Below are 25655 nucleotides of genomic sequence, written 5' to 3' on the forward strand. Positions count from 1 at the left end.
TGTCCTGTGCAATGTAACGGTTTGGGAATCGATGATGTTATCTTCCGCCAGGCACTTGCTGGGAAGTAGCACAGCATGGTCCAATCTACTCGGCAGCCCACGATGGCGTCCTCGGATCATCAACGCACAGACCACGAGTTTACTAAAGGTCGAGAACTGCGCGCTGAAGGATGTCGGAGCGCCAGGGTACCCTAGACTACGACCAACATCACCGCTGCATGTGTCAGCATCTTAACAGCCATGTAGCACAACCAACCATAGCCTATAGGGCATGTCTTACTATGCAGGACCAGCCTCGAATAAAATCGAGAGCACGGAATTGTTGGATGCTCCCGCGAACCTATAACGGGATGTCAAAGTAAGCCGGCTCAGAAGAGTTCATGATCCTCTTGGATTTTGGTAATTCAAATATAGGATATCTTCCAAGATGTGGCCCACGGGTCGAAGCTTAGTCGGCTTCACATATGGCCAGGACATAGACCTGGTTGTTCTGCAGGACAACCTCGACCAAGGCCCAAGTTGGCCGGCTGTGGAATAATAACATATAGCATCGACCGGTGTAGTTCAGGGGGGAATAAGGGGCTCCTTAGTACACTTTCTGGGATGTCGAGTCCCATTCCAGCTAACATCTACCTTTACTAATTCACACTATAATCCATCGGGAAATTGGATACGTTCTATGCATTGTACTGTTTCTAGGTAAACTAAGTAAAGATATTATCTCATGAGACGGCTGATAGACTCTTAGGACCAGGGTCGAAAAGCATATCCTCTGACTGACAAAGGCAGGTAAGGGGACTAAGAAGAACGGTAATAGCTCAAGATTGTTCCAGGCCACAAATGAAAAGTTTACGGTAAAACGTTGATGTTGAAATCTTCGGACTCAGCAGATAGTACAGTGTCTGTCATTGCTTTAGTCCATCTTATGGATGAAAAACCAACCGAAGTTTAGGATTACACCTCGAAAAGATTGGCCAGCAACTCTGAAAAGATTTATATAATGCTCCAGAAAAGATATACATTACATCTTAGCAGCGATGTGGCTACCTCCATCCAGCGAGATAGTCGCTCCGTTCACATATGCCCCTGCACGGCTGCTCAAGAACAAGCAAGCTCCTGCGACATCTTCGGGGCTACCGATGCGGCCAAGCGGAACGTTCGACTCGATCTGCTCCCGGAAGTTCTTCAGGGTAGCGGCCATCATCTTACTCTCGAACGGCCCGCAGGCAAGCGTGTTGGACCTATGTTAGGTTAGCATTTTCCAGAGCTTTCAACAATCTGGCTGAACAACGTACGTGATATTCCTCCTTCCAAGGTGGTTTGCCAGCACCCGGCTCATATGATGTAGGCCAGCCTTGCTAGCACTGTAGGCGAATGTTTCCAGTGCAGGAACTCTCAGGCCATCAATACTGCCAATGTTGATAATTCTAGCTGGGTCGTTAGGCGCCGCAGCCTTCTCCAACAAGGGCGTGACGAGCTTTGTAAGGTCGAAAACACGGTGGAGGTTAAGCGTAAGGACCCGGGTCCATGCAGCAGACGGGTATTCATCGTAGGGGGCGCCCCAGTTCGATCCGGAGTTGTTCACGAGGACATGGAGTTCTAAGAGAGTGAAACGAGCATCGTTAGTCGTCTGCGGAGTACTCGGCGCATGATGTAGATTTCAGAGTGACCACTTACTGCTTTCACGCTTGGAAAGCTCCTCGGCGAGCTTCTTGACGTCTTCCTCTTTGTAGAAATCCGCCGGGATAGCGTGCGCCTTTCCCTTGCCCAGCGCATTGAGCTCATTTACGGCTTGCTCGCAGGCCTTTACGTCGCGGGACGAAATGTAAACGGTGGCCCCGTTGCGCACGTATCCTTCGGAGATCATGCGACCAATGCCCTTGGCTCCGCCAGTGACCAGCACCACTTTGCCCTGGTAGTAAAATTAGCAAATCGCACACCTAGCTAGCTAGGCTATTACTGCGGAGGCCGCATACCTTGACATCGAATAAGCTCTGTAGATCCATGGTAAAATAGCTATTTATGGAGGAAATTATAGATTGAATGTAAAACCAGGTATCAGTATGTCTGTCACAATGGTGGATTGGCGAGTTATATACAGGATGAGGTTCTCCTCGACATCGCCGCCCCGGGCCAGACGAGACAACCGAGAGCAACCCCCGGAGCGAAAGATACCGAGGCTCATGGCCAGGAACAACGTTAGTCCATGACTACGGAGGGATGCCGACTGAGTCCAGACGACTAATCAGCAACAAAGAGCCGAATAATCAAGAAGAATATTAATGCTTCTTGATAGGAATAGGTCCTAGCAAGGTTTTCCTGAAAGTGTTCCACCTGAGTCCCCTGTCAAATGGTTAGTTGCGCATACTGCTATCCATGATCGAGAACCCATACAAATCGGGAATAGCGCCACATTCCCGATTTAGAAGTGGCATTTCGTGGGGCAGAAGTTTTGATTCAAGATCAGCTTGTCTTATGTGTTTCACAGCTTGATTCTAAGCCCACACAGCTATAGACCATTTCTTTCTATACCAGGGCAGCATATATACGCCTTTCACTAACATATCCATTCCCTCACATTCCCAATCGACCGACCACAGCCCACGTTCCCACCCGCCCGTCAACCCCCACCACCATATAGAATGGAGGAACTCCAATCCCGCCACCGCAAAGAACAAAAAGACCTGCAAGCACGCATCACGCAGAAAAAGAAATCAGCAACCAAAAAGACCCGCCGGGGCATTAATGATGAGTGCGACCAGATGCAACGCGAGCTCTCTGAGCGCCATCAAGCCGAGATCGCGGAATTGAACGGCGAGACGACCGAGCCACCTGCCGACGATCTAGAATACCTCAGCATTAACGACGATGCGGCAACGAATGGCGAATCGAAGGAACCAGAACCGGAAACCGTACAGAATGGTGATTCCCCAGAATCGGAATCGTCAGGATCATCAACCCCAGCGGCGGGCCGCGGGAAAAAGCCAAACCGCCAGAAAGCGCGTCTCGCTCGACGCGCAGCAGAACAGGCTGCTCAAGCTGCTCAGGCCGAAGAGGAGGCTTCGAAGCAAACGAATCATCGAGGGAATGAGAAGGAGGTCATGGATGGGGTGTTCAAGAAGCTAAAACTGAGAGAGGTGGACATAAACCCGGACGGACATTGTCTCTTCTCTGCGGTTGCTACACAATTAGATGAAATGGGGCTGGGCCTCAGGCCGGATCCTGAGAGAATCATCCTTCAGCCCACGACGCAGACTCGAGTGGATACGGTTGCGTCCCCCAAGCATGATGGTTATAGGGCGGTTCGGGCAGTCACGGCGGATTTCATTACAGAACATAAAGATGACTTTGAACCATTCATGGAGGAGCCTCTGGAGCAGTATACAAGGAAGATCAAGCTGACTGCTGAATGGGGAGGCCAGTTGGAGCTCCAGGCTATCGCACGGGCGTATGGTGTCGACATTAACGTCATACAAGGCGATGGGAGGATTGAGAAGATTGAGTCTGGTGATACGGATACATCTACTGATGGGGAAGAGCGAAGCAAAAGAGTGGTCTGGCTGGCGTATTACAGACATACCTATGGGCTTGGAGAGCATTATAACGCCTTAACGACACAGGCTTAACGAGCAGTTTAGATAAAATAATTCACATACAGTTCGCCAAATATCTAGACGATACTCGGACATTATTGTTCAGTAATCCTATTTGTGTTTGCTGGTAAAGCCAATAGGTGTGGCTGTGTTGACTGCCTCGGCTCTACTCCGTGGTGGTCTCGTAAGAAAATTATATATTGTTAGCTTCTAAATGTAAATCAAGAAAAGTTCTTAATGGAAACATATTCTATATATAGTCTCTACAAAGATAAAAAACGAACTCTATAAAGACCTGTTTCACAGTCGCCCAACCATATTTATGGTTGTTACTGTCATTATGCTGATGATATCCAATTATTCGTACTGCCCTAACTGGGCAAAATAACGTCGGTCTATATTCCGGGGCTACGCACCATAATTTTGAATACACAGGATAAGATACCTACAAAGTCCATTGTTCTAGAATAACTAAGACCCCTATCAGGATGGTAGGACAAATCCTTCTCCAGCCAAAAAAAATAAATAGAGAAGAAAAAAAAGCTTAAACCTAGACAGACAGACCATTGAGAACTCCAATTCCCGCCCACTCCTAGCTTAGCACAACAGAGACGAGAGTAAACAGAATACAAATGTGGAAGATTAAATGTTCAAAACGCCCTTCAATGCCAAATTGTACTCCTTAACATCATAACCCGGTCCATAGGGTATCATGCCTCATCCATAACAACATCACCCTCTGCATCGGCGTCACTTCCTTGCATGTCGCCGGCATCATCGCCGACGTCAACCACCTCATCTTCCGCGGGTATGAGCATTTCGATCTTCTCCACAACGGATTTTCGACTTGCAGACCGCGTAAGCTTCGATTTACCCCCATGGTCTTTGCCTTTTGAAGGAGTAACGGGCCCTTGCTGCTCTTCGGCAGTTTTCGGCCCATTCATTCCGTTCGTTGTTGGTGGTACATGCTCATCATCATGGTGATTCTCGGATAACGCCAGATTTTCTGGATCCTCCACGCCATCCACAAGCGGAGCAGCCTCTTGGCCACTGTTGGCGCCTGCCTCTGTGGAAAGGTCGAGCTGATCGGCCTCTAAGCCATTGGTTGCCACACTTGCTGAGTCAATTGAAGGAGAGTCAAATAGTTTCGCACTCCGACCCCGTCTTACGCTAGACTCGTTCGCAGTGGGAGTGATGGTTGTCATAGAAGCTACCTTTCGGGGTGTGCTGCGGCCGCTGGTACGAGTGGTAGTCGGAGTGATGGAAACTTTTTGGTATGATTTGCTCCCGAAGGGGCGGCCAGCACGCTTCTTGAGGACCGGTGCTTGAACCGGAGGGTAGATTTCAAACCGCCAAGCGGGGACGCTCGAAGCTTCCGGCTCTGCTTGTTCGCTGACTTCTGTCACATCTGCCGGTTCCTGCTGGTGAACCCCATTAGCATTAGACAGAAGAGCTGTAGAGGGTGGCCCTGCCGGTTCAGGCAGTGGTCCCTCTGCTGCAGCATTGCCAGTTCCATTAGTAAGTGGCTGGCTATTCCGCTTGGAGGCCTCCAGCTGCTTGGAAGCTTCTTCGATAAGCTCCTTTCCTTCCTCTTCTTCATCCTCAAGCCCCTCGCGCGGCGCGACGGTGTGTATGGGAGCACGGTCAAATTGAGATTGATTATTCCGGCCCATTATGTAAGGTGTCCAGACAAGTGCGTCTGGATTGAGCGTGACATAGCCTTTGCTTTCCCAGCCACGAATACAGTCCTCAAAGTAGTTATAATCGAGACGCAGAGCGTATGCCCTGGTGACAGGATCTCGTACTAGAGCGCGTAGTGCTTCCAGGCCCGAAACAACATCATCCGCCGTCATGCCCGTTCGTTCCGAAAGCTCGGCAATGCTAACCGGAGACTTTTGATCTCGTAGATGGTATGACAAGATAAGCCGCCAGTAATTTCGGTAAGACACCAAGCCCATATCCGAAAGAGGCTTTTCCGGGGAGCCCGTCTTACCTTCGATGCGCGTAAGGAGGTAAGAGAAATCGATGAGGAGATTCCCATATCCCTTTCGCTGGTGTATGGGTAGAGTAAGGATACAGGAAACATTGTTTGCCGAACTGGGCCGTTTTTCTTTGCTGAAGTATCCCACAAAGTGACATCCAAGATCATCGAACTCGGTCATGACATAGAACAGGAAGGGTTCAACATCATAGTAGAGAGTTTTGGAGCCCAGGAATAGTTTGGCGAGCAAGCAGAGGTTTTGGCAGTAAACGGGATTTTTCCGCCCATCAACTTCGAAGATCGAGATGGACTTTTCACGATAAATCTCGTCTCCAGGAGGATGCTTCGCCGGACACTTGAGTTTATGGCGCCACGCAACGTAGTCGGAGTTCATATATTTTAAGCAAAACTCACAGATGTATAGCACTTTATTGCGACTGTACTCCTCAGGGTATGGAGCCGCGTACCAAGTCTCAATCTCAAAACCGCCAAAATTGATATACTTGATTCTGGACGGAGGCCCGGATACTTTTTGGGAGGCATGTTGTACGGTCTCGCCACTCGTTTCGGCCTCTAATAGACGCCTTTGCCATGTTTCTTCGGCCTTTTGCCGAGCAACTTCGAAGCGTTCACGGTCATGGTGTGTCGGTAATGTTTTGGAAGTCTCGGCATCCGTCTCAGAGAGAATCCCCCCGTAGGGTTTAGATTTCGAGGACTCCTCCAGATCACGGTCACTGAAGGGATAGAGAGAAGGGAAATAAGAAGCGGGTGTTATTGGTGCGAAGTGAGCCTGGGGCTCTTGGGCGGGAGGGGGTTTGGGAACCTTCCGGTTTCTGATGGTGGAACGACTGCGCGAATTGAGGATTTTGGCCAGCTTCGTCTCAGGCAGCTGAAAAGCTACAACGAGCTTATTAAACTGTTTCAACACCACGCGACAGTTTTCTTGTTCATCCTTCCGTGTGCGGCGCGAACGAGTCCGGACAGGTGACAAGGCATCTCCGTCCTCTTTTATTTGATCTTGCGAGTCGGCCTGCTCGGCTCGTTCGGCTCGCACCGGCGTCTGTCTTTGTCGCTTTCGGAGAAATGGTGTATGCTCCTCCGCATCAGCAGATTGGGTTTTGCGCTTCCGGAGCGACCGTGAGCTGTTCAATAGCTCATCATCAACTTTCACTGTATTAAAGATAGAATGAAAATTTGAGTCTTGCTCGCCGCTGTGAGCTGGCAAAAGCTCTTTGCTCATGTTTCTAGGGCCATTTTTGCGCCGCAGCGAGCCATCATCATCCTTAGAGCTGGGCTCCAAGTTTTCACTGAGACAAGTTGGGCATCTCCAAGGATTGGCATCTATGACAGTATTAGAGTTATGTGGAGAATAAAAGAGAGAATATTACAGCGACATACCTTCTGCGTCCGAAAGTGCACTATTTTCGCGAGCACATTGCCGATGAGCTGTCGGGTTGCCGAGTTAGTAAATGCCCGCTAAAATCCCGGGGTTCTGGATGGGTCTTTATTTCGATAGGGCCGCAAATCAACTTACAATGATCACCGCAAACAGCACAGCTCAGATATTCTTCAAACTCCTCGCTTGGATCATTATCTTCGTCTTGATTGCAGAATCTAATCCAATTTTGTTAGTCCAGACTGGCACGAATCTGAAATATGGGGCCTGTGGGCACTTACATGCAGTTCCCACGCACCGTGTTATTATCCGCTTCGACCTCCGCACGGCCATTACTCTCCGCTTCCCATTCCTCATCGGACTCGGATGAACTAGATGCATCTCGCTCACTCTCGCTGTGTCCATGAAACTCTGGGTCTTCTGCTGCATCCGCGTCGTCATCGTTATTTGGTGAAATGGCCCCTTCTGGAATCTTCACAGCACCAACTGGTTCTGCCTCCTCGACCTCGCCGTTCGGAATAACATCGAGGTCTACTTCTCCCTCAGCATCCATATCCTCGTCAAAATCGCTAGCTCCCGCCTCGGCAGCAACTTCGCCGGAATATGCCCGGTGAACAGCATCCTGGAGCTGTTGGTCCATCTGATACAAATCAGTCTCCTCGCCCTCAGCATCCTGGTCACTGTCCAGGATGTTATCTGCCGGGTGTTTCAATTCAGAATGGTCGGCGGCCGGCGGCACGGTTGCCGGCATGGTGTATGTGACCGCAGTCGCCAGCTTGGATAATCAGTAGCTCTCTTGATGGTTGTGATATTCGTTGAAGTTTATCTCAAGGCGCAAAACGTGGCGAGCCCGATAGTTGAGACTAATCTCGGTGAGTCCTCAATCATCGGGTGCCGCAGGAATCGGGAATCGGGAACATGAACGAATGACCTTGGACACGGAGTATCCAATTAATGTAGGTGCGAGAGCTGTGGATTACGCGATTCGATAAACACTACCACTCCCTAATCATTGCGCAACCCAGATAATAATCGTTAGTGAGACCCGGGATAGACACGATTTGAACAATGGCAAAGAACGCGTTCAAACAAGCCCGGAAAACATACCTCTCTGACATGAAGTCCTGCCACTTTAGAAATGCCACAAGTAGACGCGTAAATTGGCAGCGCAACAATCGTCCGAAGGGTTTCCTTTTAATTCAAAGCGCTCGGCGACGACCACCTTTGCCCCCTTCTCCTGCCTGTGAGGTTGAATGGGGAGGGTGCTTACTCATCCGGCTGGACCGCCCGCCCTCTGCGCTAGACCATTTCGGGATTCCCGCCAGACCTCGAGCACGAGAATGGACGGCGAGGCATCATTATCTCCGGCTTCCACTGCGACCTTCACCAACATTCATTTGTCTTCTCTACCGACTCGCGTCACTCCGCACCTCATTTCTCACAATCCATTATGGGTGTTCCATTCGAGGCTTTGATCCCTTATGGGATTGTCGTTGTTGTACGTTCCTCCCCACCGACCGTCGGGCGTCGTATCGATTATGAGGAAACACTGGAGTTTAAGCTACTAGAGGCCATTGGCTGTCTTCTGGCTTAGCCACTCTGTGTTTTTACGCTTCACATGTCGCTCTCGATGATCAATTCTAACGGTCTTAGATGTTCGGCGTGACCGGAGCCGGTCTCTCGGTTGTTAAGACTTTCGCCAATGACGGAAAGAAGGCACGGTGGAATCGGGATCTGTGGGATAGAGTAAGGATACCTTGTTAAACTCTCTTCATCTATCGTGATATATCTATTGAGTGGCGTGTTTGCGCCATCTAGAATCGACCAGATTTGGCTAACGTCTCTTTAGCAAAGTATGTGACTTCATAACCAAGCGATACAACTCGCAATTGCTTCATTATCGCAGTGAAATAACTAACAATAAACCGTGTGAAGTGATGGAGAGAGATTTGAGACTTACAGGATCCTTCCGTGGGCAATCGACAAACCCCGAGGCGCCGAAGGGCTTCGAACTCAACAACCCGTGGAAGGTCGAGAAACGCATGTTTTAGATTTGCGTCTAACTCTTACTCGTTATCTTCCTCGTCTACGTCCACAAAACCATTGATTTCGCCGATACTCCAGTTCTAGTTCGACAGGACATATTCGCAGCCCTAGATGGTATCCATCAGGCGCCCAACGGATGAGGACTATCTCCTTGTGAGACAGCGCCGTTCTGAGGATCGGACTGTGAAACATGTCGTATGCGCATGAATTGAGGGGAAATATCTTTACATCTGTTTGTATCATACCATCAATGCCAATAACGTCTTTTCAAGTTCAATTGTTAGAGCCCCAATGTCAAGATAGAAGAGGATGGCATGCGTCATTCATGGTGATAGCCATCTCAGACTACGCACCAAGTATTATTAGGGACTACGTACATAACTCAAAAAATCGACTATCGGGCGGTCAGCCGCAGTTAAAGTTGACATCCAATGATGTTAATAGATTCGTAATCTGCGCTCTAGGGTATTAAGTGGGTTCGTACTCCGTCGTTACTTGTTGTACCTTATGTAAAAGTTCATTCAATATTCGTCCACATCATCCAATAATACGTCCATCCAAATGCGCTTTCAGATCATTTCTATATGAGTAAAAATGCAACCACCTTAATGATGAGAAGCTCTGGGCAAACCAGCCACCCATAATGCGCTGTTGTCAACCAAATAAATTTAATAAAGAGACCCACGTAAATGCAACCATGTCAACTAGCACCTCCGCTCTACTCCCTGCCGACTAACGCATATATATTTCACTCCTTTGTAGGGTTTCACCCCTTCTCCGAGGCCACGGCTTCGGCGCGGGTCAATGTTCAGACTCTCGACCTTGATACCGGAAGGCAGCCAGCCTCGTACTGAAAACGAAACGGACGCGGAATTTGGCATAAGGCTGGCATTTATCTGGGTTCTCGTTTTGCGTGGCGCCGTGTGGAATATTGAGAAGGGCGATTCGGGGCGTGGTGGTGGAGGGGAGGGTGAGGGTTGTGGTTTTGGAGGTGGTGTATGAGAAGGAGTCTCTGAATGTGATGGAGGGTGAGAAGGTGAAGGCACCAAAGGTTGATCGGAATTAATGTCTGACGGGGGGATTGTGCTGCCGTTGAGATCGGCTTCGATATCGGGCGTAGATATAGAAGCGCCTCGCCGGGAGGATACTGATTTCTTCACTTTCTTCACCTTCTTCTTCTTCTTTTTTGGTTTCGGTTTTAACAGCTCTGGGTCCAGATTTTGCTGGTAGGATACTGCCGCTGACTCGTCGTAGTAGCCTTGAAGAAGAATAGCCTCAGTATCAGCCTCGGGATCATCCACCTCTTCCTCGAGGTCGTCGGTGGGATGTCCGACAGTGGTGCAACGAAGGGTGGCTGTTCCGGATACACTCCCTGCATCTTTAGTAGGAATCTTCCATTCCAGCACGCCACGCCCAGGGTTGAAGAAGGCCTCGCCACGACTAGCTTTCATGTCTGTTATATTCCGTACAGACGGGGGAATCGGGACCGTCACTACGACGTCTTCTAGCACCGGGCCAGAATTCCCGCTGCTATTTCCACCTAGAAAAGACGGCGTTGAGGTTCCAGAACCTCCCCGGCCTGTCCCAGGTCGATTTACGGATGGGTACCCGGGGAAGTTTGGGTTGAGTGTTAACCGCACTTCGAAATCGGCACCAGCAGTCCCGAGAGACTTTCGAATGTCAACAATAGTGGGGATAAAGAGTTTCTCCATATGACTGGGGGGTTGATCGAGGCTGGGGTCGAGTGGGAGCAAGTCCACCTCGTATCCTGCGAGGATGAAACGCCCATCTGGAGGAACGAAGCATAATTCACCTGGTCGTTCACGCCATTTTGCAAGCCGGACACATGGATGGAATACAGGTAACTGGATTTTCCGTCCGATGGCGTGCTGCCCACCTGGTGCTGCCAGGGATAGTACCAGTTCCGGAACGCCAGATACTTTGGCTGTGAAAGCAATGGTGCCTGACACTAGAGCAGAGAGTAGACGTCCGGATGGGGCCATTGTAACTGTGAGCGACTCCACAACATCAACGTAAAGCTCGTTTGAGGTGTGTCGCACACCGGGACGCCTCCAGGGAATGGCCGGTCCAAGCGCTGCATTGGCGGACGTTAGTGGTTGTCGCTTGAGTCCAGGTTGCCCGAGTATTGGGGTTGATGATCTATTTTCACGAATCAACTATGTCAATAACAAGTAATTCTAATGCTGCAGAGAAAGGATCCTTACCCAGGCAATCCAACATTGCCCAGCAGTTTCCCCATCCATCCCGGCATCTCCACCACTTCCTGCAGGGCATTCAACTCAGTGTTGCAGATGATACCAGCATCGCACATCTCATGAAGCAGCTGAGCCACAACATCGTAATTCGCCTGTACTTTGGTCGAGATCAACGGTGCCCCGACGAACTCTTCGAGGATATCAACGACGCGATGGAGAAACTCGAGGACTAGGAGGGGTTCCGTGTCGGACTCTGAGAGCGCTAGGAAATGCAGATTCGATTCGACGATAGAAAACACCGTTACCGGTGGCAATACATTCGGAAAATGGAGTAGCGATGGGCGCGGGGCAGGATGAGCGAAATAGAGGGGCCGGATGGCCGCCGCGGAGGGCGGACGAGAGCGATAGACTTGCTCGACCAGAGGCTGGCTAGAACACGCACATTGTTAGACAAGATGGTGTGTGTATGCAGGGAATCACTCACTTTTGCTCGTCGTATATGTAGAGAGCATCAACCTCACCGCTCATGGTGCCGACGACTCTCCAGCTCGAACCTCAGAGACGGTTTGGATGCAATTGCAGCGACGCAAATCCAAGCATGGTTGACATGATCAAATGAACTCATCGTTTATTCTGCCGCCAGTCACCGCCTCGCGGGTTGTTTCTTGTCGCATCTGAAGAAACACCCGACAAGTAAATATATTCTGACCATATTTTTGGACTATGGCGTCTCCCACAGAAAACAATGCCTCTGATGTACAGTCCTCGAAGGCGAAACCTCCAATAGCATATGAGGAGTTTGAAGACTGCTTCACTTGCAGAGCCACAGGTCAGTGCCTCGACCTATCGACGAGCTACAACATCTGCCCCGGTGCTAGTTGCGGAATATTCGTCACGGAAAGCTCATTCTTCTATTCTAGGTTCCGCTGCATTTATCGGACTCGGAGTCTACAGCTACTATACGGGCATGTCCAACTTACAAAAACAAGAGCAGTCAATCATGCGGAGTGCAACAAAGTACAAGATGGGCTCTCGCCGATTGGGGATCGCGACTATTTCTGCAGCTCTGGTTGGCGTGGGCGTTTGGCGGGCTTTTAATTGATATACCAATACGACGGTTCAATGAATGTATAACTTTACTATTTCGAGAGTTTCCGGTACGGATGATGTATAGTATATGATTATGTGCAGGAAAGTATAATCAAGCGTCACCAGACCCAAGAGTGAAAAAAAGAGAGTTAAAAAAAAAGATTATCGGGTATCACCATATCGGATAGACTCTATAACGTGTAATGCGTATAGCCCCAAAGTCACAAAAAAAAATATAAAAGGACACATGAGAATCAGAGTTCCCAAAGGAATATAAATGTGAGAGTAATAAAAAAACATGCATGATGCAATACTCCTACTATATGCTCCGTGACAATCAGTATAACAACCGCTGCGTAACTCTGGCGTATCGAAGTTCAACCCGGCGTGGGAGAAGTTGTAGCTCTAGGTAAAACGACCACGTTTGCCGCCTCCAAATATATCTCGGTTATTGTTCATCCCAGCTATGTCAAAAAAGTCGGGGAAATTATGTTTTCGTTTTGAGCCTATTCCGACGGGAGAATCGCGCGTTGAGCTTCGAGGGCTTGGGCGAGACAGATTACCGTGGCGGTTTTGCTGGCGAGAGTTCCGTGCAAGGAGCGGGACTGCTGGCGCTGTCTCACTCTGCGGTGATGGCGATGAGCTGTCCGAGTTGTGCATGTCCATATCTTGCTCCTGAACTTGCGGGAAAGTCGGGCCAGCAGAGAAGGTGAAAACAGGAGCTCGGTCGAAAGTAGCGGGTTCGGAGGGTTGGGCAGCGGGTGTCGAGGGTGGTTGCTGCGGTGCGGCTTGTTCTTCCCGGTGGGGTGACGTGGACTTCGAAACCTGTCGAGGGGCTTCTGGCTCAGATGCTTCCTTACGTGGTACAGCAGGGGTAGCGCCCCTAGTTCTCTTCTCGGTCTCATCGTCGTCACTCGTATGAGCTAGGCCATCGCTCCGTTCCGTAGCCCACTGTCGAACCCGCCAACCCTCTCCATCAGTTAACCCGAGGTTCTCTCGGTCGAGAAAATGCAGCAGGTCTTCAATAGCTTCTTGGTATCCAGCCTGCCTGGCTTGTGATTCTGCGTACACAGCATTCTTGTAGAGGTTGGTGACCGAAAGGGCAGCTGTTTTGAATTGTTGAAGGAGCTGCTCCGGGGGTTGTGGGCGGGGTGTCGAGCTTGGTAATGAGGTGTTGAGAGACCTCATGGAGTCCATGGCGGTTCTAGCTGCTATGAAAGCAGCTGTGTTTGGTGGTGGCTTTGTTGTTTATTTCGAGTGGGAATTTTTTTCTCTTTTATTTCTCGGTACCGAGTTACGGCAGGAGGGGTGAGAGAGTCGTAATCGGGGAGGCGAATAAGCGGTTTAACGCCGAAATAGACAAAGGTCGTTTGAGGAGCTGGTAGGGAATATAATGGTACAGAGAAAGCTTGAAACAAACGGAAATCTCTGTGTCACAAAAAGACTATAGACCAAGACAAAAGCGATGTGTATCTGATGAGATCTTGGGAACCAAGTTCGGTTTCTTTCTGCGCCGGCCCTTTGTCATGGTAACGTGACCCACCGCGGGGAAACTTGTCTTCCGTACGGAATGACTCAGCTCTGACATAAGCACTTACCGCGTGCCTCCCGTCCAATGAGCGCGTCGCGACCGCTGTGTTCAACGAAATTCCATTATTATTTGCCATCCCAGCGCGACTCTCGTCCTCCGTTCTTTCACCCAAGCCTCCCGCCATCGTCGTCATTCACGTTCGTCTTGGGCTTGGTCAGCGCTCCGGGCTCCCTTTGTATGGCCTTTGAATTCCAGATCTCAATCCCTCATCTTAACTCTCCGAACCCTACTTGTCCGTTCCATACCTAAGATACATACTTCCGGCGAGGCCAAGCTATTCAGATACACCTCTCACGCACCCAACTTTGAAATAATCATAACGCCTTGCGCACGCTGCGCAGCCGACAACTATGGCGCCCGCACCAGTCGCAGCCTCCGATCCGCCTTCTCAGGCAGATACTCCTATGACAGATCCAAATGAAGAGCCGACCTCGGTGCCCGTGGACCCTTTGGACGCGAAGATGACGGTAGGTTGCGAAAAACCACTATTCCCTCGAAACTATATTTTCCCCCATAAATTCTTTCCAAATCCCTGCTGACTTGTTCAAGGGATACCAGGATACACCAGACTACACGGTAAACACCTGCCGCGACTTACCCAATATTCTGTCCCACATCAACTAACTCGGTATTCGCCAGGACTCGGATACAAACCCGAACACAACTGCAAGCAGTATTGCAGGCGACGCAGTTCCATTGGATGGTCGAATGCGGAGATCTGAGGCTTTCCAGATGAGAAAAAACATGTTTGGCAAGAAACACGGCTCCTTGAACGAGAATAAGGTTCGCAATATATATACCAGTTTGAAACAATGCCGTCCTTTTTAACACTTCGACTACAGGAAGATGACTCGATTCGGAGATTCCGCTACCTCCTTGGGCTCACAGATCTTTTCCGTCATTTTATCGAAACGAATCCTAACCCCCGTATCAAAGAAATCATGGGTGAAATTGACAAGCAGAATGCCGAAGAAGAAGCAAAGGCGAAGCGGAAGGGCTCCTCGAGGTCAGGAGGTGCAGGCGGCGATCGGAGACGACGGACGGAACAGGAGGAAGATGCTGAACTTTTGAAAGATGAGAGGAGTGGTGGTCAGACCAACACAATTTTCCGAGAGTCACCACCATACGTTCAGGGCGAAATGCGTGATTACCAAGTTGCTGGATTGAACTGGCTCGTTTCTTTGCATGAGAACGGAATTTCAGGGATTTTGGCAGATGAGATGGGTCTAGGCAAAACCCTTCAGACGATTTCGTTCATCGGATATCTCCGGCATTTTTGCGACATTACTGGGCCTCATCTTGTCGCAGTTCCTAAATCCACTCTAGATAACTGGAAGCGAGAATTTCACAAGTGGACTCCCGAAGTCAATGTCCTTGTATTACAAGGAGACAAGGAGGAGCGTCACAAGTTGATCAACGAGAGACTTCTGGACGAAGACTTCGATGTCTGCATTACCAGTTACGAAATGGTTCTCCGAGAAAAGTCACATCTGAAGAAGTTTGCCTGGGAGTATATCATCATTGACGAAGCACACCGAATTAAGAACGAAGAATCGTCGCTCGCCCAGATAATTCGCGTTTTCAATTCCCGAAATCGTCTCCTCATTACTGGTACCCCGCTTCAGAACAACCTTCACGAACTATGGGCTCTTCTCAATTTCTTGCTGCCGGATGTCTTTGGTGATTCAGAGGCCTTTGACCAATGGTTCTCGAACCAGGATGCGGACCAGGATACCGTTGTGCAACAACTTCACCGCGTTTTACGGCCCTTTTTGCTTCGTCGTGTGAAGAGCGACGTAGAGAAGAGTCTGCTCCCGAAGAAGGAAGTTAACCTATATGTGCCCATGTCTAACATGCAGGTAAAATGGTATCAGAAAATTCTTGAGAAAGATATTGATGCTGTCAATGGTGCCGCTGGAAAGCGAGAGTCGAAGACACGTCTGCTGAACATCGTCATGCAATTGCGAAAATGTTGCAACCACCCCTACCTCTTCGAAGGCGCCGAGCCAGGTCCCCCGTATACGACCGACGAACATCTTGTGGATAATGCCGGGAAGATGGTCATTCTTGACAAACTTCTTACTCGTATGCAGGCTCAGGGAAGCAGAGTCCTCATTTTCTCACAAATGAGTCGTGTTCTGGATATTTTGGAAGATTACTGCGTGTTCCGAGAGTACAATTATTGCCGCATTGACGGAACTACAGCCCACGAGGATCGAATTGCCGCGATTGATGACTATAACAAACCCGATTCCGAGAAATTCATCTTTCTTCTAACCACGCGAGCTGGAGGGCTGGGTATCAACTTGACGAGTGCGGATATTGTTGTTCTTTACGACAGTGATTGGAACCCCCAGGCTGATTTACAGGCAATGGACCGTGCTCACCGTATCGGACAGACGAAGCAGGTGGTTGTGTACAGGTTTATCACTGAATCGGCCATTGAAGAGAGGGTCTTGGAACGTGCAGCACAAAAGCTGCGCTTGGATCAGCTTGTCATCCAACAAGGACGTGCCCAGCAACAAGCGAAGAACGCTGCTTCCAAGGAAGAGTTGCTAGGCATGATTCAACACGGCGCTGCCGAAATTTTCGGCAATGAGAGTGGGACGAAGACAATTGCTGAGGGTAAGGGGCTCTCCGACGACGATATTGATGCAATTCTGCGTAAAGGTGAAGAACGAACGGCGGAGCTAAGCAAGAAATACGAGAAGCTGGGTATCGACGATCTACAAAAATTCAGCTCGGAAAGTGCATACGAATGGAATGGAAAGGATTTCACCGACAAGAAGAAGGATATTGGAATTAACTGGATCAACCCCGCGAAACGTGAGAGGAAGGAGCAATTTTATTCCATCGACAAGTACTATCGTCAGGCTCTTGCTACCGGTGGACGCACGGCAGATCCCAAACCCAAGGTTCCCCGGGCACCGAAGCAGATTACCATTCATGACTGGCAATTTTTCCCACCCGGCCTTCAGGAGCTTCAGGAGAAGGAGACCGCCTATTTTCACAAGGAAATTGGCTACAAGGCTCCTATTCCTGAAGGCCCAGAGGAGGAACTCAGCGAGCGTGAAGCCGAACGTGATCTGGAGCAGCAGGAGATTGATAACGCCGTGCCCTTAACGGAAGAGGAATCAGCAAAGAAATCTCAGATGTCAGAGGAAGGCTTCTCAAACTGGAACCGCCGTGATTTCCAACAATTCGTCAACGGGTCCGCCAAATTTGGCCGCACGGACTACGTCGGTATTGCGACTGAGGTTGACAGCAAGGAGCCAGAAGAAATTGAAGAGTACGCAGAGGTGTTCTGGAAGCGGTACACTGAGATCCAGGATTACCCCAAGTATCTCCGAGTCATCGACCAGGGTGAGGAGAAGCTCCGAAAAATGGGTCACCAGCGTAAGATGCTCCGGAAGAAGATGGAGATGTACCGTGTGCCGATTCAGCAACTCAAGATCAATTACACCGTCTCGACTACCAACAAAAAGGTCTACACGGAAGAGGAGGACCGTTTCCTACTCGTGATGCTTGATAAGTACGGCGTCGACGGCGAAGGCTTGTACGACAAGATTCGCGATGAGATCCGCGAATCACCGCTCTTCCGCTTCGATTGGTTCTTCCTTAGCCGAACGCCAGTTGAGATCGGTCGCCGCTGTACCACGTTACTGAACACAGTCGCCAAGGAGTTCGAGCCGGACAGCGGCAAGGCAAACGGCCGTGGCCGTGACCGTGACGACGAAGAAGTGGAAAATGAAGACGAAGCACCGGCAAAGAAGAAGACCAAGGGCGCAGTGGTAAGTTAACTTCCTATATCCCCGCCCTAGACGTCATCACTAACACGGGAAACCAACAGAACAAGCAAGTCAAAGCTGTTAAAGGCAGCAAGGCAAACTCAGCTTCCACATCGCGGGCCTCCTCAACAGCACCTAAATCAAGAGGCCGGAAGAAGTGAAGCGTTGATCAGCAAATACGGTCACTTTATTGAGATAACATAATATCCATCTATTGTGTACTATTGTATGGTGATTTTGGCGGAAGTCCTCTCAGTTTTTTTTTAGAAGGGAGAAAGAGCAGCACTGGATGTCCTGTCCTGGACTGAACGGTGGTCTTGTCGGCCTGTTTAGTGCCAACCAACACAGTACTTTTAGTACTAATGTACTAACTACATGTCTTCTATACTATCGGGTTGCGGCGTTGGCTAAGGTTAGATGCAGGTGCTACTGGTTACTACTTGGGTGCTTGCTTTTGTTTTTTGTTCTACTTTACTCCTTTTCTTCCCTGGTTTATTCTAATCATGTATGCTTCATTTTTCTTCTCTTCTTTCTCGATAGTTACCGTTGCACGGTTCCCTACTTAGGGAAAAGCAATAGACATTACAAAACCCTATCCTGGGAGTATGTACGTAATCTGAGGACGTGTTCCATTTCAGTAATATAAACATCCGAACCCTCGACCCAGAAATATAGAGTCAAGATCCATAGGCTATATATAAGACCAAACTATTAAGAGTATACATTGACCGTCTGGGGCGTAAAGTATAAGACAATTCAAGAAGTGGTGTTTCAGGCATAAATACGTATTATTTCACTTATTCAAAAAGGGGCAAAGAGCAATCAATGGTGATAAGAGCGAGAGTGTACATATTCCATCCAATTTGGTATCCTAATTAGTCTAGAGCTTTGAGCTCCGGTATTCGAGGATCTTGATGACGAGATAGGCCACTGAAATGGAAGAGAAAGGTGAGTATATATCCATGAATCAAACGGAATTATAAGTAAGGAAAAATGGATAGGGAGATAGAAAGATTAATATTAACTAGGTAGGATGGTGATTCGGTCTTTGTTCAAAGGTGGAAAATGAAAAAAAGGGGGTATTTGTGAATATGGCAGATATTACAAACGTATAGTATATGAAAATAACGGGCCAAGAAAAGGTATACCAGAAAAAGAAAAGAAAGATGCAGGAAAAGGAGCCAGGAAGCGTCGATTCACTCACCAGCAGCAACAACAGCAGCACGGCCAGCGCCGGCTTTAGCTGATCCCCCGCCGAGTGTGAGGATGAAACGAAGCAAGCCGAAGCGGATCTTACGGCCGGAGCGGTCAAAGTCAGGAGTCTGGACACTGGCTGCCTTGAACTTGTTCAACTTTCCGGCGTACGGCGGGTACCGGATAGCTAGGATAGACTCGAGCCAACCTGGGCTGCTTGTGATTGTGCGACGGTGCACAAAGACATCGAAGCTGGTGCGGCCGCGGTACGCACCGTAGCCGCTTTCGCCAACACCACCGAATGGAAGGGTGGGGATGTGCAGAGCAGCGTCGTTGACGGAGACACCACCGGAGCGGGTCATAGAAAGGACTGGTAGGGAGTTGGTTAAATACGCATATCAACAGAAGAGTTATCTATTGGAAACATACTTCTCTCGGTGTCAGCCTTGGAGCCAAACGGGTAGAGGCCTAGGGGTGTGCTTTGGATGTTGTTTGCAATGTTGACGGCCTCGTCAAGGTTGTCAACGGGAAGAATGGGGATGAGAGGACCGAAGCTCTCTTGAACGAGCATGGAGTCGTCGGGAGACTCGACCTGGACAACGGTAGGCTCAATGAAGAGTTCCTTCTCATCCATGGTACCACCCATAAGGATCTTGCCCTGAGAGTTATCGATCATCCCCTTCAGGCGATGGAAGGCGCCTTCGTTGACAATGCGAGCGTAATCCGGAGAGGCCTTGGCTCCGCGAGGATAGAATTCCTTGTACGCCTTCTTGAACTCATCGACCACAGCGGGCACGAGAGTCCTGTCAACGAGCAAGTAGTTCTGAGACGTGCAAACCTGACCGGCATTCATAAGCTTGCCCCAGAGCATTCTTCGCGCGACTAGCCTAGGGTTTGCAGACTTGGTGACAATGGCAGGGTTGATACCACCCAACTCCAGAACCACGGGGGTCAAGTGGGGAGCAGCTGCCTTTGCGATGATACGGCCAACGGTGGCACCACCGGTGAAGAAGATCTTGTCCCATCTCTCTGCGAGCAGAGCCTGGGTCTCGGGGATGGCACCCTGGACGAAGGCGTAGCAGGATGGGTCGAGCGAGGCCTCGATAATCTTCTGCATCACAACCGCGCTCCTGGGAGCATTCTCACTTGGTTTGATCACGACAGTGTTTCCGGCGGCGATGGCACCGAGGACAGGACCAAGAGTCAACTGGAAGGGGAAGTTGAAGGCACTATGGGATGCAATTAGAACGGGGGACAAATGCGCAACCAGGAGAGAAGCTTATCGCACCCAATAACCAGAACGGTACCAAGAGGGTCCTTGCGGATCTTGGGGTTCATGAACTTGAAGGCAAGGTCGATGTCATCGGCCTTCTCATCCTTCACCCATTTGTGAAGATGCTTTGAGATGAATACGATGTCATTTTCCAACCAAACGCTCTCAGCAACTTCGGACTCGAACCGGGGCCTTCCGAGGTCGAGGCGGAGGGCTTCAACTATTTGCTGCTCGTGGTCCTTGATACTATCGAAAGGGTGTTGGGGTCAGCTAGGCGGCGACCGGAGGAGAGCGGAGAAACTCACGCCCAGTAGAGCTTTCGCAGCTGGACAAGCCTAAACTCGACATCTCTGGTCTTGTGCTCCAAAAATGTCTTCTTCACGCGAGCGACCCGTTCCTGGATCTCGTCGATCGGGGTGTACTGCAGCTCGGGGATGTCGGTGGCACCCATTGTGATGGAATCGATGGAGGAGTAATTCTGAAGGCGGCCTTGTGTCCCTGGCAGATGAGGGTTGGACAAGGAGAGGGAGTCGAGGAGAGCAGCGCATATCACTCTTCAGGGCCATTGGAGCGGCACATGCACAGAGCTGGACTTCCCCTCTTGGGAGCTCGACTGGCCGAGGCCCGGGGACGCGCTCGCTGATTGGCTGTGGCCGCTGCCTCGCAAGAACTGCCCCAAGAGTGCAGCTGAGGTAAGTGGACCTAGGTAACTTTAATTAACTATTGTATTGCGATTTATAATACGGAATAATGGGCATTTGCTAACAAAGTTCCTGCGATGCCGGAGGAACCAATCCTGGGGAAGATCAGCTCTGCAGGATCGCAATGCGGAGTGCATTGCTTCCATTCTTTCTCTGCATCTAAGTTAATAATAATATACAACGGAATAATTCCTATGCTCCCTCCCCAACCCCCGTTCTGATGAGAAATGGTCCACGATGATAAATCCAGATGACTGATGGATGACTGACGTCGTTCCAGCCCTCTGGGTCTCGTATCCGCAACAAACGTGGCATCCGGAGTGGACGGCACTGGAGTACTCACTGGCCTATAAGTGCCCCGCAAATTCAACTGACAGCCAGGCACACTGCAAAAAAAAATTAATTCTATATACTATTGTTGCCAGCATATATTGCACATATCTCATATCCTCGTATATACAATGGCGCCCCGATATACCCCAGACCAACTAGAAGCCTACCTGCAACGCATCGGATACGCGAACTCCGCCGGCGGAACAGGACTCGCCCGGCTGCAGCAACTTCACCAGTCTATCCAAGAGAATGCCCTGGCTGCTTTGGCAGAGCTTCAGCGCCGCCATCTAGGTTCAATCCCATGGGGCAATTCGGCCATCCACTATTCACAGCATCACAGCATCTCTACCCACCAATCTGCGGTGTTTGAGAAGCTGGTTGTTCGCCGCCTGGATGGGTATTGCATGGAGAATACCAACTTGTTCTATGTTGTTCTCCTGTCGCTTGGCTACCAGGTTTACCCTTCCGCGGGGAGAGTATCGAGTGCAGCAGCAGATCCTAAGAATGCCGGGCCTGATGCTCGATATGGTTCTTTGTATGTTTCCCCTCACCCGCACAACACAGCCGTTTCTCACTGCTAACAATTCCGTAGAGGACATATGGTGATTATAGTCACAGTCGAAGACAAGAAATATATGGTATGTAATAAATGCCTGAGGTGGAGAAGTCAACTAACACCCCAAGGTCGACGTGGGCTTTGGCAACAACGTGCCAACCAGACCTTTGCCACTCGAAGAAAATACCACTGCAGTCAACATTGCTCCAACAGATATGCGATTAGTTAAAGAGGCTCTCCCAGAAGCAGTGGATAAAAGCCAAAAGTTCTGGATCTATCAAGTCAGATTTGATCCGGAAAGCAGTTGGGCGCCGCTGTACGCATTTTCTGAGGTCGAGTTCTTACCGCAGGATTTTGCCGTGCTGAATTTCGCGACCAACAAGCTGCCGAGTAGCTGGTTTACGCAGAGGGTTGTCACAGTTCGGCATATTCTTGACGCGGCGGAGGGCGATATTGAAGGGTTGTACATTATGGCTGGGAAAGCAGTGAAGAGGCGGACTAATGGGAAGACGGAGGTTTTACAGGACCTACAGAACGAAGAGGATAGAGTGAGCGCTCTCGAGAAGTGGTTTGGAATCAAACTCTTGGATCATGAAGCCGCAGGGATCCAGGGTCTAGGGTCTGAGTTGAGGTAATCCACTTCACATGCGGCGGAGTTCTTATAGCGGCATAAAATAGATCTGGCCAGGGGGCACATTTCAATTGCAATACAATGCGAGGGTTGCAAAGGCAGCTATGTATTAGATTTATACAGTGTACTGTGGAAAGATGTTTATCAAACCGATGACGGGATGTGTCTGGAACACGCCCATTCCAGCCGTCCGATCCTCGGCTATTCGAGGAGTTCAAGTATACCAGCAGCCTGCGATCTACAACCACTCTCTCTCTTCTTCAATTGAAACCTCACTCTTGTCCAGTACCTGATGGAACCGGCTCATCTCCTTTCTAGATCTCTGTATCGTCTTCGTCCAACTATCACTTGCCGATATCTCTTCAAATATTTGCCCTTTTCTTCCCCCGCTTTCCCCGCATCGCGCGCCATGTCGACCTCCATTCAAGCAAAGCTGGACACCCTCCGAAACTACTCTGCCTGTGATGTATGATATAGTCTTCAATCAACCCCAGATCGCAGACTAACTTTGCCTCTCTCTCAATAGGTATCAGACGCCCTCCTCAAACTCCAGAAACCCACCCCGGGATCGGCCCCGCGGGCTGGCCATCTAGCTGACTTCAGTAAGCCTTTATTTCCATTACTCCATCTATACCACGATTAGTAGTCAGGCTAATAGAAACTGGCAGCTCCCTTCTCCCCCACAATCGGCCGCAACACCATAACACCCAAAATCATCGCCCCAGCCTCAACCATAAAATTCATACCCAAATCCTCTAGCCCGCCAGAATCCACACCGGAGCCCAACACTTTCCCCGCAGGAAAGCACTGGGTCGACTGCACCGAGCCCGGCACAATCGTGCTGATCGAACAGCCAGCCGGCCAGCACTGCGCCGTCGTCGGCGGGATCATGGCCGTGCGCATGAAGAGTCTCGGCATTCAGGGCGTCGTTGTGAATGGGCGCATTCGCGACCTCTCTGAGATCCATGCTGCTAATTTGCCGGTTTGGGCCAAGGGGACGTCCACGGTGGGCACTGGGGCGGAGGCGAAGGCCGGTCTGAGGAATGTGAAGATTGATGTTGGGGGCGTGGATGTTGAGCCGGTATATCTTCCTTTTCTTTTCTTTCTTTTCTCTCTCTTGTGGTTTGGCCGGGTTAGCTGATTGAACTTCTCTGCAGGGTGATATTATTTTCTGTGACCCCTTGGAGGGCGTCGTTGCTATTCCGCGCGACTTGCTCGACCAGGTCCTTGAGACTATGCCGAAGCTTATTGCGATGGATGATAAGGTGAAGGAGGCCGTTGAGCAGGGGTCCAGCGTTCAGGATGCTTTTAAGAAATTCCGAGGTTAATTCAGGCAGGCAGTGCGCAAGCTTGATTTGCGAGTACTATATTGACAGTTTATATCTTATCTACAGGCATAGATCTGACGAAACGAATATCTTCACATAACATACAATACATACATACAACCGCAATATACACTATATCATCGCTGCATGACAAAAAGAAGCATTAAATAACAGGAAATCTAATGAATGATGCCAGCTCATTTTTTACTCCCTGACCCAGACAGCAGCCATACCCATACCAGTACCAACGCACATACTGGTAACACCGATCTTCTTGTCCGTGCGCTTCAGCTCCGTCAGCAGCGTGCTGATCTGGCGCGCACCCGTGCAGCCGAGCGGGTGACCGAATGCGATGGCACCACCCTTGGGGTTGATCTTCTCCTGGGGCAGTCCGAGCTCGTTGGCACACCAGACACACTGAGAAGCGAAGGCCTCGTTGATCTCGTAGATGTCGACGTCGTCCTTGCTGATGCCAGCCTTCTGGAGAGCAACGGGGATAGCCTTCCAGGGACCAACACCCATGAGCAGGGGCTTGACACCGACAACGCTGGCGGTGACGAACTTGCCAATGATCTTCTGGCCGAGGCGCTCAGCGGTGGAGCGCTTCATGAGGAGCACGGCAGCGGCACCGTCAGAGATCTGAGAGGCGTTACCGGCGTGAATGGAACCGTCCTTGGCGAAGGCAGGGCGGATCTTGCCGAGAGATTCGGCGGTGATGCCCTCGCGGATGCCGTCGTCGGCCTTGACGGTGATGGTCTTCTCCTCCTCGGTCTTGGGGTCGGTCCACTTGACATCCAGAGGGAGGATCTCCTCGTTGAACAGACCGGCCTTTTGGGCCTTGACGGCCTTCTGGTATGAAGAGGCAGCGAAGGCGTCCTGGGAGGCGCGGGTAATGTTGCGGTCCTTGGCCATGTTCTCGGATAGAACACCCATGGGGACCTTGCAGTTGGCGGACTCTTCGTGGTTCTCAAGCAGGTCAGAGAACTCGGTGACGGCACCGGGGCTATAACATATCAAAGTTAGCCATCTGGTCGTTTCAATAATGGCGGACCTAAACGTGCTAAACTTACCCATACTGAGAAGACATGCTCTCAACACCAGCACCGATACCAACATCGATCATGCCACCCTTGATAGCATTGGCAATATCCACAATAGCCTGAAGACCGCTAGAGCACTGACGGTTCAGACCCTTGACGGCTGTGGATTCAGGGAAGCCAGCCACGAGGGCGGCAGCACGGAACTCCGTAGCACCACCACCGGGGGCAAGGACGGTACCGACTGAGATATCCTCGACAAGGTTGGGGTCAATACCGCTGCGGTCAATCACACCCTTGAAAACACCAGCGAGGATATCAGCGGCAGCGGTGTCCTTGAAACCACCCTTGCCGCCCTTGGTGAGAGCGCTGCGGAGAGCGCATGTTACGACGATATCATCGGGGTTCTTGTCTGTGATCGCGGAAGATCCCTTGGGGGCTCCGATGTGGGAAGCCACCTGAGTTAAACGCTGCTGAGCTGGAAACAGAAAGTCCAGGGTTAGCACCAGCCATCCAGACTGAGAGATAAGAATAAAGCTTACCACCAGACATGATGACGTCAAATTATATGGATGTAGGAAGGGGAATATGCAAGAGAAGATGCAATGCAAAGAGACCACCAGGAGATAGAATAAGATAAAAGGGGATGTCAAACACAGGCAGAGGTCCTTTTTTATAATCGAGAAGAAGCCAACCAAGTGGCTTGTGGTCCCTGGGTCTGCTGGAGTGATTATGTATCCATCCTGTGAAAATGCCGAGGTCTATGGATCATTGTTGTTCCGGCATTGAAAGTCACGAGATCTCAGATGAAGCGAGGAATTCATGTGAAGATGAAGCTGATCATCTGGAGTCTCCGAGATTCTGCGCCTCTCGGGGGAGAGTCCTCTTCGGGACTGGCTTGA

General features: G+C 50.2%; 11 protein-coding genes across 11 annotated transcripts; 5 read left to right on the forward strand and 6 right to left on the reverse strand.

Moving 5' to 3' along the window:
• Nucleotides 1-661: 661 nt before the first annotated feature.
• Nucleotides 662-2272, reverse strand: ASPVEDRAFT_42320 (short chain dehydrogenase/reductase family). Its single transcript, XM_040812562.1, has 4 exons — nucleotides 1977-2272; nucleotides 1678-1912; nucleotides 1296-1599; nucleotides 662-1241 (listed from the first exon to the last, which is right to left on the reverse strand). Exons 1-4 carry the CDS (start codon nucleotides 2004-2006, stop codon nucleotides 1022-1024), a joined length of 789 nt encoding a protein of 262 aa, XP_040668569.1. The 5' UTR covers nucleotides 2007-2272; the 3' UTR covers nucleotides 662-1021.
• A 200-nt stretch (nucleotides 2273-2472) lies between these two features.
• ASPVEDRAFT_42321 (deubiquitinase OTU2) lies at nucleotides 2473-3687 on the forward strand. The gene has a single exon (XM_040812563.1). The coding sequence runs from the start codon at nucleotides 2643-2645 to the stop codon at nucleotides 3624-3626; it is 984 nt and encodes a 327-aa protein (XP_040668570.1). The 5' UTR covers nucleotides 2473-2642; the 3' UTR covers nucleotides 3627-3687.
• Nucleotides 3688-4303: 616 nt separating this feature from the next.
• Nucleotides 4304-7721, reverse strand: ASPVEDRAFT_132279 (putative histone acetyltransferase; the record flags this gene model as incomplete). Its single annotated transcript, XM_040806904.1, has 4 exons — nucleotides 4304-6915; nucleotides 6973-7020; nucleotides 7109-7188; nucleotides 7252-7721. The coding sequence occupies 4 exons, from the start codon at nucleotides 7719-7721 to the stop codon at nucleotides 4304-4306; spliced, it is 3210 nt and encodes a 1069-aa protein (XP_040668571.1).
• A 699-nt stretch (nucleotides 7722-8420) lies between these two features.
• Nucleotides 8421-9021, forward strand: ASPVEDRAFT_53418 (NADH dehydrogenase [ubiquinone] 1 alpha subcomplex subunit 1; the record flags this gene model as incomplete). The annotated part of the gene is made up of 4 exons (XM_040814790.1): nucleotides 8421-8468; nucleotides 8624-8716; nucleotides 8820-8823; nucleotides 8906-9021. 4 exons carry the CDS (start codon nucleotides 8421-8423, stop codon nucleotides 9019-9021), a joined length of 261 nt encoding a protein of 86 aa, XP_040668572.1.
• Nucleotides 9022-9447: 426 nt separating this feature from the next.
• Nucleotides 9448-11811, reverse strand: ASPVEDRAFT_42323 (putative AP-3 adaptor complex subunit mu). Its single transcript, XM_040812564.1, has 3 exons — nucleotides 11717-11811; nucleotides 11242-11661; nucleotides 9448-11176 (listed from the first exon to the last, which is right to left on the reverse strand). Exons 1-3 carry the CDS (start codon nucleotides 11758-11760, stop codon nucleotides 9721-9723), a joined length of 1920 nt encoding a protein of 639 aa, XP_040668573.1. The 5' UTR covers nucleotides 11761-11811; the 3' UTR covers nucleotides 9448-9720.
• Nucleotides 11812-11943: 132 nt separating this feature from the next.
• ASPVEDRAFT_42324 (uncharacterized protein) lies at nucleotides 11944-12588 on the forward strand. Its single transcript, XM_040812565.1, has 2 exons — nucleotides 11944-12061; nucleotides 12153-12588. Exons 1-2 carry the CDS (start codon nucleotides 11956-11958, stop codon nucleotides 12332-12334), a joined length of 288 nt encoding a protein of 95 aa, XP_040668574.1. The 5' UTR covers nucleotides 11944-11955; the 3' UTR covers nucleotides 12335-12588.
• On the reverse strand, nucleotides 12319-13828 carry ASPVEDRAFT_42325 (uncharacterized protein). The gene has a single exon (XM_040812566.1). The coding sequence runs from the start codon at nucleotides 13516-13518 to the stop codon at nucleotides 12727-12729; it is 792 nt and encodes a 263-aa protein (XP_040668575.1). The 5' UTR covers nucleotides 13519-13828; the 3' UTR covers nucleotides 12319-12726.
• A 434-nt stretch (nucleotides 13829-14262) lies between these two features.
• Nucleotides 14263-17861, forward strand: ASPVEDRAFT_53421 (putative SNF2 family helicase/ATPase; the record flags this gene model as incomplete). The annotated part of the gene is made up of 5 exons (XM_040814791.1): nucleotides 14263-14379; nucleotides 14471-14488; nucleotides 14552-14695; nucleotides 14755-17703; nucleotides 17763-17861. 5 exons carry the CDS (start codon nucleotides 14263-14265, stop codon nucleotides 17859-17861), a joined length of 3327 nt encoding a protein of 1108 aa, XP_040668576.1.
• A 448-nt stretch (nucleotides 17862-18309) lies between these two features.
• Nucleotides 18310-20859, reverse strand: ASPVEDRAFT_42327 (hexadecenal dehydrogenase). The gene is made up of 5 exons (XM_040812567.1): nucleotides 20473-20859; nucleotides 20183-20413; nucleotides 19324-20123; nucleotides 18905-19264; nucleotides 18310-18630 (listed from the first exon to the last, which is right to left on the reverse strand). The coding sequence occupies exons 1-5, from the start codon at nucleotides 20616-20618 to the stop codon at nucleotides 18581-18583; spliced, it is 1587 nt and encodes a 528-aa protein (XP_040668577.1). The 5' UTR covers nucleotides 20619-20859; the 3' UTR covers nucleotides 18310-18580.
• Nucleotides 20860-21329: 470 nt separating this feature from the next.
• On the forward strand, nucleotides 21330-23716 carry ASPVEDRAFT_131569 (uncharacterized protein; the record flags this gene model as incomplete). The annotated part of the gene is made up of 7 exons (XM_040806829.1): nucleotides 21330-21736; nucleotides 21794-21839; nucleotides 21886-22220; nucleotides 22707-22854; nucleotides 22915-22990; nucleotides 23057-23469; nucleotides 23546-23716. The coding sequence occupies 7 exons, from the start codon at nucleotides 21330-21332 to the stop codon at nucleotides 23714-23716; spliced, it is 1596 nt and encodes a 531-aa protein (XP_040668578.1).
• A 204-nt stretch (nucleotides 23717-23920) lies between these two features.
• ASPVEDRAFT_29365 (3-ketoacyl-coA thiolase peroxisomal A precursor) lies at nucleotides 23921-25305 on the reverse strand (the record flags this gene model as incomplete). Its single annotated transcript, XM_040810213.1, has 3 exons — nucleotides 23921-24719; nucleotides 24787-25231; nucleotides 25296-25305. 3 exons carry the CDS (start codon nucleotides 25303-25305, stop codon nucleotides 23921-23923), a joined length of 1254 nt encoding a protein of 417 aa, XP_040668579.1.
• Between the last annotated feature and the right edge of the window lie 350 nt (nucleotides 25306-25655).

The sequence above is a fragment of the Aspergillus versicolor genome (genome assembly GCF_001890125.1).
Source record: "Aspergillus versicolor CBS 583.65 unplaced genomic scaffold ASPVEscaffold_5, whole genome shotgun sequence".
NCBI lineage: Eukaryota > Fungi > Ascomycota > Eurotiomycetes > Eurotiales > Aspergillaceae > Aspergillus > Aspergillus versicolor.

Bases quoted from the DNA above. Each gene is read 5' to 3' on its own strand.
- ASPVEDRAFT_42321 (XM_040812563.1), top strand. From the start codon at position 2,643: ATGGAGGAACTCCAATCCCGCCACCGCAAAGAACAAAAAGACCTGCAA.
- ASPVEDRAFT_42320 (XM_040812562.1), bottom strand. From the start codon at position 2,006: ATGGATCTACAGAGCTTATTCGATGTCAAG. The intron at 1,913-1,976 runs GTATGCGGCCTC...TTTTACTACCAG, and splicing joins AGAGCTTATTCGATGTCAAG to GGCAAAGTGGTGCTGGTCAC. The intron at 1,600-1,677 runs GTAAGTGGTCAC...TCACTCTCTTAG, and splicing joins GCTTTCCAAGCGTGAAAGCA to AACTCCATGTCCTCGTGAAC.
- ASPVEDRAFT_42325 (XM_040812566.1), bottom strand. From the start codon at position 13,518: ATGGACTCCATGAGGTCTCTCAACACCTCATTACCAAGCTCGACACCC.
- ASPVEDRAFT_42324 (XM_040812565.1), top strand. From the start codon at position 11,956: ATGGCGTCTCCCACAGAAAACAATGCCTCTGATGTACAGTCCTCGAAG. The intron at 12,062-12,152 runs GTCAGTGCCTCG...CTTCTATTCTAG, and splicing joins CTTCACTTGCAGAGCCACAG to GTTCCGCTGCATTTATCGGA.
- ASPVEDRAFT_42327 (XM_040812567.1), bottom strand. From the start codon at position 20,618: ATGGGTGCCACCGACATCCCCGAGCTGCAGTACACCCCGATCGACGAG. The intron at 20,124-20,182 runs GTGCGATAAGCT...TGCATCCCATAG, and splicing joins GGTACCGTTCTGGTTATTGG to TGCCTTCAACTTCCCCTTCC. The intron at 18,631-18,904 runs GTGAGTGAATCG...CTTCCATTTCAG, and splicing joins TGCTGCTGTTGTTGCTGCTG to TGGCCTATCTCGTCATCAAG.
- ASPVEDRAFT_42323 (XM_040812564.1), bottom strand. From the start codon at position 11,760: ATGAGCGGTGAGGTTGATGCTCTCTACATATACGACGAGCAAAA. The intron at 11,662-11,716 runs GTGAGTGATTCC...TGCGTGTTCTAG, and splicing joins TACATATACGACGAGCAAAA to CCAGCCTCTGGTCGAGCAAG. The intron at 11,177-11,241 runs GTAAGGATCCTT...TCGTGAAAATAG, and splicing joins GGCAATGTTGGATTGCCTGG to ATCATCAACCCCAATACTCG.